This window comes from Marmota marmota, unplaced genomic scaffold (genome assembly GCF_001458135.2).
Source record: "Marmota marmota marmota unplaced genomic scaffold, marMar, whole genome shotgun sequence".
NCBI classification, from domain to species: Eukaryota; Metazoa; Chordata; class Mammalia; order Rodentia; family Sciuridae; genus Marmota; species Marmota marmota.
Window position 1 is genome coordinate 72,483,635 of NW_026000026.1, and position 7,492 is coordinate 72,491,126.

General features: G+C 37.4%; 1 protein-coding gene across 1 annotated transcript; it reads left to right on the top strand.

The window, feature by feature from the left end:
• Window positions 1-330: 330 nt before the first annotated feature.
• Window positions 331-4,619, top strand: LOC107141882 (protocadherin beta-5-like). Its single transcript, XM_015485169.2, has one exon. It carries the CDS (start codon window positions 737-739, stop codon window positions 3,122-3,124), a length of 2,388 nt encoding a protein of 795 aa, XP_015340655.1. The 5' UTR covers window positions 331-736; the 3' UTR covers window positions 3,125-4,619.
• The last annotated feature ends 2,873 nt before the right edge of the window (window positions 4,620-7,492 follow it).

The window sequence follows — 7,492 nt, forward strand, 5'->3', positions numbered from 1 at the left end:
AAGCATATTCTAATGTTGTATATAACTTTAAAATGAGCATAAAGTACACACATATGAAGAAAGATGACATTTAGCAAAAATCTCTACCTTTAATAAAAAATGAGTATACACTGAGTTGTACACATATGATTTGTGATTTTTTTTACTTTTTATGATGGAATGTTACACTTAGAAATCAAACTATTTTTTGTAAAATTGAAATTTTGTAATTATACATTATCATTAATTTTATAAATACAATAAATCGTAAACCCACAATAAAGGTTTCTTCATAAATTCAGAAGAACATGAAGTCTAATATATCAATTTTTTTGATTCGTACAGGGTTTTTTACTGAAAATTAAATTAGAAAACGTTTATTTAGAAATTCTAATAACTTGAAGATAGTGCTTTTGCGATCAAAAGGGTATTGATACACAGAAGGTTTAGAATTTGGAATGAAATGGCAAATATTATATGCAATAGTAAGTAAAGACACCTGGTGGCGCTGCAGGATAAGCAAGTGAATAATGGGCTCTAAATGCCAGGGACACCATTGAGCTGGGAATCAGAACTCGGAGAGCTCCCCCAAAGAAGGAGGCATTTTAAGCCAGCTCCAGAAGACAGATCTTCAGACAAGGCACCATTCTAAGTGCATGTCAGACAGAAACATATAACTCAGGATTATTTAACCAAATTGTCTGAGTGGATTGTATACCGAGTTGAAGGAACTGCACCTTCTGGACGGATTTGAACAATGCAGACTGCTCTAGCAAAATCCCTGCAGAAAAGGCAAGTCATTTTTCTTGCTATGCTGTTGTTTTTGTGGGAGGTTGACTCTGAGACAATTAGATATTCCATGCCAGAAGAAACAGAAAGTGGCTACTCTGTGGCCAACCTGGCAAAAGATCTGGGGCTCAGGGTGGGGGAACTGGCAACTCGGGGTGCGAGAATCCATCACAAAGGCAGCAAACAGCTCTTGCAGCTCAATGTAAAAACCGGCAATTTGCTTCTACAGGAAAAGCTAGACCGAGAGGTGCTGTGTGGGGCTACAGAACCCTGCATTTTGCATTTCCAGTTGTTACTCAAAAACCCGATGCAGTTGTTTCAAATTGATGTGCAACTCACAGATGTAAATGACCATTCTCCAGAGTTCCTAGACAGGGAAATGTTCCTTAGAATCCCAGAGAGTGCCCAGCCAGGGACTGTGTTTCCTTTGAAATCAGCTCAGGACTCGGACATGGGTAGCAATAGTGTTCAGAACTACACAATCAGCCCCAATTCCAATTTTCGTGTTGCTACTCACAATCGTGGAGATGGCAGAAAATACCCAGAGCTGGTGTTGGACAAAGCTCTGGACCGGGAGGAAGAGTCTGAGCTCAGTTTAATCCTCACAGCGCTGGATGGTGGGATGCCACCCAGGTCTGGGACTGTCACAGTTCACATTGAAGTAGTAGATATGAATGATAATGCCCCTGAATTTTTACAATCCCTGTATGAAGTACAGGTTCCTGAGAACAGTCCCATAAACTCGTTAGTTCTCATTGTATCTGCTCGAGATTTAGATGTAGGAACATATGGGCGTGTAAACTACTCTCTACTCGAAGGTGATGAAGTTTCTCAACCATTTGTAATAGACAAACTAACAGGAGAAATTCGTTTGCAAAGGGCATTGGATTTTGAGGCAACCCAACATTATATAATAGAAATTGCAGCCACAGATGGTGGAGGCCTTGTAGGGAAGTGCACAGTGGCCATAGAAGTGGTGGATGTGAATGACAATGCTCCTGAACTAACCATGTCCACACTCAGCAGCTCTATCCCAGAAAACTCCCTGGAGAGTATAGTTGCTATTTTCAGCGTTTCTGATCCAGACTCTGGGGACAATGGTAGGATGGTTTGCTCCATAGAAAACGATCTCCCCTTCCTCTTGAAGCCCACATTTAAGAACTTTTACTCCTTGGTGACAGAGAGGCCACTGGACAGAGAGAGCAGAGCCCAGTACAACATCACCATCACAGTCACTGACTTGGGGTCACCTAGGTTGAAAACTGAACACAACATAACTATCCTTGTCTCTGACATCAACGACAATGCACCTGCTTTCACACAAACCACCTACAGGCTGTTGGTGCGCGAGAACAACAGCCCTGCCCTGAAAATAGGCAGCATCAGTGCCACAGACAGAGACTCAGGCACCAATGCCCAGATCACCTACTCGCTGCTGCCAACCCAGGACCCGCACCTGCCCCTCGCCTCGCTGGTCTCCATCAACGCAGACAATGGGCAGCTGTTCGCGCTGAGGGCGCTGGACTTCGAGGCCCTGCAGGCATTCGAGTTCCGCGTGGGCGCCACAGACCAAGGCTCGCCAGCGCTCAGCAGCCAGGCGCTGGTGCGCGTGGTGGTGCTGGACGACAATGACAACTCGCCCTTCGTGCTGTACCCAATGCAGAACGCCTCTGCGCCCTGCACCGAGCTGGTGCCCAGGGCGGCAGAGCAGGGCTACCTGGTCACCAAGGTGGTGGCGGTGGATGGAGACTCGGGCCAGAACGCCTGGCTGTCATACCAGCTGCTCAAGGCCACGGAGCCCGGGCTGTTTGGCGTGTGGGCGCACAATGGCGAGGTGCGCACCTCCAGGCTGCTGAGTGAGCGCGACGCAGCCAGGCACAGGCTGGTGGTGCTGGTCAAGGACAATGGCGAGCCTCCGCTGTCTGCCAGCGTCACGCTGCACGTGCTGCTGGTGGATGGCTTCTCCCAGCCCTACCTGCCACTCCCGGAAGTGGCGCCCGAGCGCGCGCAGGAGGACTCGCTCACTGTCTACTTGGTCATTGCCTTGGCCTCTGTGTCATCTCTCTTCCTCTTCTCTGTGCTGGTGTTCGTGGTTGTGAGGCTGTGCAGGAGGCGCAGGGCGGCGCCTCTGGGTGTCTGCTCTATGCTTGAGGGCCACTTTCCTGGACACCTGGTGGACGTCAGCGGTACTGGGACACTGTCCCAGAGCTACCAGTATGAGGTATGTCTGGCTGGAGACTCTGGAACTGGCGAGTTCAAGTTCCTGAAGCCCATATTCCCCAACCTCTTGGTTCCGGAGGCTGGGAGAGAAGTTAAAGAGAATTCCAACTGCAGAAATAGCTTTGTATTCAGCTAATTGTTGTAATTCTTTTCACTAATTTTGGTGAACTTGCTATTGCAACTTCTTTCTCTTAAATAATTCTAACGATGTTAAAGCACTCATAACCACTGTTCCATTCCTATGCACATTCCTGATAGCTCTGTTTCTTCCTTTAATGGCATTACTCATAGCATTTATAATCATATCAAATATGTATTTTCTCCATATTCAATCTTCTCTTGATGTTCAGCTTTTAATAAATGTAAATTAAGCAAGTAAAAACTTCTTATTTTAGTGAACTTAATGAATTTCATGACCCATTTAAAGGTTTGTATGGAATCTTGAATTTTCATGTATTTGTGGCACCCATTGTTAACATATAAGTTTATCTTCCAATACCAGAGTGTTGGCCTTGAACTAAATTTATGATTGGCTCTATGTACTACTAGGTTAAATCCACTGATCAGCCAAGAGCATAAAATCTAGTCTACTTGTTTTTCTCAAGCTGTATGTTAACTTTTCATTTAATGAATGTATTCATATACAAAAGTGTGGCCTTTTTCTTGTTGTGAACATCTCATATGCAAGACAATGATATTTTACTTGGTTAGGACTTACCTAAAATATTGTTTAAGTGTTTCATAAATACGAAGATTTAATTTTTTTAAAAAAATCTCATTTAAGATAAACTAAAGGGAGACTATCATATAATTTGTCATCCTCCTTTACTAAGTAAAACTGTTAAATCACTGCTTCACATAATCATATTCAAAGAATAATCTCAGAGCCTGAATTATATCCTAAATACCTCCAATAAATTCAGAACGCTTGAGGTCCTCATATATCTCCTTGTCCCTTTGCTCTACAGTAGATGATCAAGTGTAATTTACTGTGTATATATATATCCTTTGGTCTATCTGCAGCTTCTGCCCCCTTTTCAATAATCCAGAAACATCTTCTGCATTTTGGCAATTTTGTTCAGTCCTTACTGGCTGATCAAAGATTTTGCACTTTGTAGATGTGAACAGTTTTTACCAACATCATAATGACTTCTTTTGATGTTTAATTCTTCAGTTTTGTTCTTTAATGTTATTTAATTTTTTCAATGACATCAAAGTTGCATTTGTATGAAGTATTTTGTCCTGAGTAGCTTTAACAGTAATGAATTCGTTTGAATTATAATAGTTCTCAATTGTGTTCAATAACCCTAGTGAGTTGATCCTGTGATTCCTAACTAGTTAAATTTATATTAATAGAAGACAACTTCCTTGAACTTCTGGCATAATACAAGAAGTTTAAAGGTTTATTTTATAATCTGATATTTTTAAGTCTCAAGTATTATCTTAGTGGAGATTAAGTACCTGTGCTTTTTCTGAATTACTATTTTTTTCTGATGATATAATAAAAAAAGGGAAATTATTGACATTTAAGTCATTTTTGAAACAAAGTTTTTAGCCATCATTCAATTGAAAAATTGAAGTGAGGCAGAGATAAAATGAGAACAGAATTAAACATGAACTTTAATACAAGACATAAATATGGTGGTTAAATTTAATGATTTCTCCTTTATTTATTATCATCTATTTAAAAGAATACCTTTTACGTGTGACAAAAAAAATAAGTCTGGTTGAAGTTTCAAGTTCACAAAAAATTCCAGTTCACTTTTCAGAAGTCTAATTTGTATAATCCCACCAAGGAGACTGGACAAATGATCATCCAGAACTCACTTCGTTCCTGCCTATATTCACAAAGTTTGGATCATTTGGGTACCACCAGAATGTAGAAAAGATCAACATTTTGAAATTCAGTCGCTAGGATTTAGTAGTGAACATGATCCAAATCATATTCACAACATGTACCATATGAAAATATATCAATTTTACTGTTATTGAACCAAGATAGAGAATGGAGGTGAATATCTTGATAATTACACCCATTTCAATATGGTTTTTTTTTCAAATGCTTCTACTACGAAAGCATATTTTATAATTCCTTTGCTGTACTTGTTAGGCTTTTGTCTTTAGTGAGTTTGACAAGTGTTATTATGAGGTAAGAATTTCTACTGAAGTTAATGTTACCCCGTATCATTTTAAGATTCCCTCTTATGATAAAAAGTAAAAAAAAAAAAAACTTTTAAAGTATGAGGTTAAAACATGCATACATTTACTGGGATTCTGTTTCCAAGTTAGATGTATTATCAGGAAGCATAAAACATCCATTAAAACTGGTTATAAGTAAAATAGCAATAGAAAACAGGTGATTTAATAAGACCTGAATGGGCTAAGATTTTTGAGAAGGAACATTCTTGTGGAGGAGAACTAAATCCTACAGTAATTTTTTCCCAAAGAAATTGGGTAAATATGAAAACAAACCACAACCTTTTGTTAGGAACAGAATAACTTCAGTAGCCTTTGGAAGACTATAGGATTCAAGCTCAGGACCAGTTCCCCCCTCAGGGCACTGGTCAAACTCAGAGCATCTCAGAGAATACTAAAAACTTAAGTGGAAATTTCTTGAAAAGCAGAGTAAGTTTTTTTCTTGAAATACAAAGATTAGAGTTTGAGATTTCCATAAGAAGGGACCATAGAGGATATACTAAATTCTCAACTGAAAGTTCTATAGGGCTAGATGTTTATCAAGACTTCAAAGAATCTTGATTGAGCCCAGTGCCTGTTTTGATTAAGATAGTTTGTTTAGATAGGGCTCTGTCAAGCTACCAGAAGAAAAAGTGAGGTCTTCTGAAGGAAATAAATATAATTTTGATTCTGGACAATATTTTACATAAATATTCAAAGTTCAGTAAAAAAAATTAGTAGGAACATATGCATGTTTATGTACCCATTGAGACACACAAACACACAACTGGATGGTACACGTAAAATAGAGTAAAAACATAACCCTCCAAAAATGCAGGGATGGTCCAGATATTATAATTAATTGATAAACACACTAAAATAAGTATGGTTAATGAAAATAGATAAAAAGAAAATTTCACCCAACTATTCAAATTTTAAAATGGACATTAAATCTGTAAATAAAAATATAATGCCTGATTTAAAACTAAATGGTTTAATGTCATTGACATTAAGGAGTACAGTATCATGCATGCAGTTAGGCCAATATAAAATATAGAAATAAAATTGAAAATATAGAAAAGAAAGTTAGTGGGATATAATGTGGGATATAATGAAAAACTCAAACATTAATTTTGTAATCCTAGGATAAGAAAGAGTAATCTACAAGAAGGGTGCTGGGATTGTGACTCAGTGGTAGAGCGCTTGCCTAGTACCAGTGGGACTTAGGGTTCCATCCTCAGCACCACATAAAAATAAAGGCATTGTATTGTGTCCATCTACATCTAAAAACAATAATATTTTTAAAAAATAAATAAAAGAACAAAATCTTTAACGCAAATGGAAAAATAATTAGATTTAAGTGTGGATTGAAATATTAGATAATACATTAATTATAATTGTGTTAAGTAATTCAACTTAACAATAAAAATATTCTTACTACATTTAAAAAAAACTAAAATATATGCTGTCAAATATATGTATGTGAGAGACAAAGAGAGAAACCAAAGATTGAAATTAAAACTGGGATGATGTGTTTAGTACAATAGCCAAAATAAATTTAATGTACTATATTCACATAAAATCAAGGAGATTTTTAAGGATAGATTCATTGTTATTGATAAAGACAGCTGTTTCATAAGAATAAAAAAAACTAGAAATATGTGGAGTTAAAGACTGAATATTTCTTTATAGGCTAACTACTAAAATATAAAAAGTGAAGATGGCAGAATACAAATACAAAATAGACAAACCACAATCATATTGGGAGACTTCACATAACCCTGTCCATTCCTAACAGAATAAGGAGACCAAACACACACAAACATGAACGTGGAAGTGCTGAACAACACATACATCATATTCAAATACACTGACATATATAACACACTAAAACACTTTTTTTCTTTCATATAATTATTAAACTGTCAATATTCCAGATCATAAAACAAGCCTCATTTTTAATAAAAGGAATTAAAATTATTCAGCATGCATTTTGACTGCAGCAGAATAATGCAGAGATTAAAATATGACAGGACATCCCCAAATGTTTCAAAATTAAATGACAAAACCCATGAGTCAAAGAATAAATCACAACAGAAATTTCCGAATAGTTTGAAAATATCAAGAACTGACATATCAAAACACAACTTGGAAATGTAAAGCCTTAAATGCACATATTAGAAAAGAAAGATTAAAAATCAGTAATGGAATATTTGATCTCAAGAAGCTAGAAAAAGAAAAGCAACTCATAAATGATTAATGCAGGTAATTACACATAGAAAATACACAACCAGAAATGAATAAAATAGACAACAAAGATTAAACAGAG

Coding starts and splice junctions, on each gene's coding strand:
- LOC107141882 (XM_015485169.2), top strand. CDS start 737: ATGCAGACTGCTCTAGCAAAATCCCTGCAGAAAAGGCAAGTCATTTTT.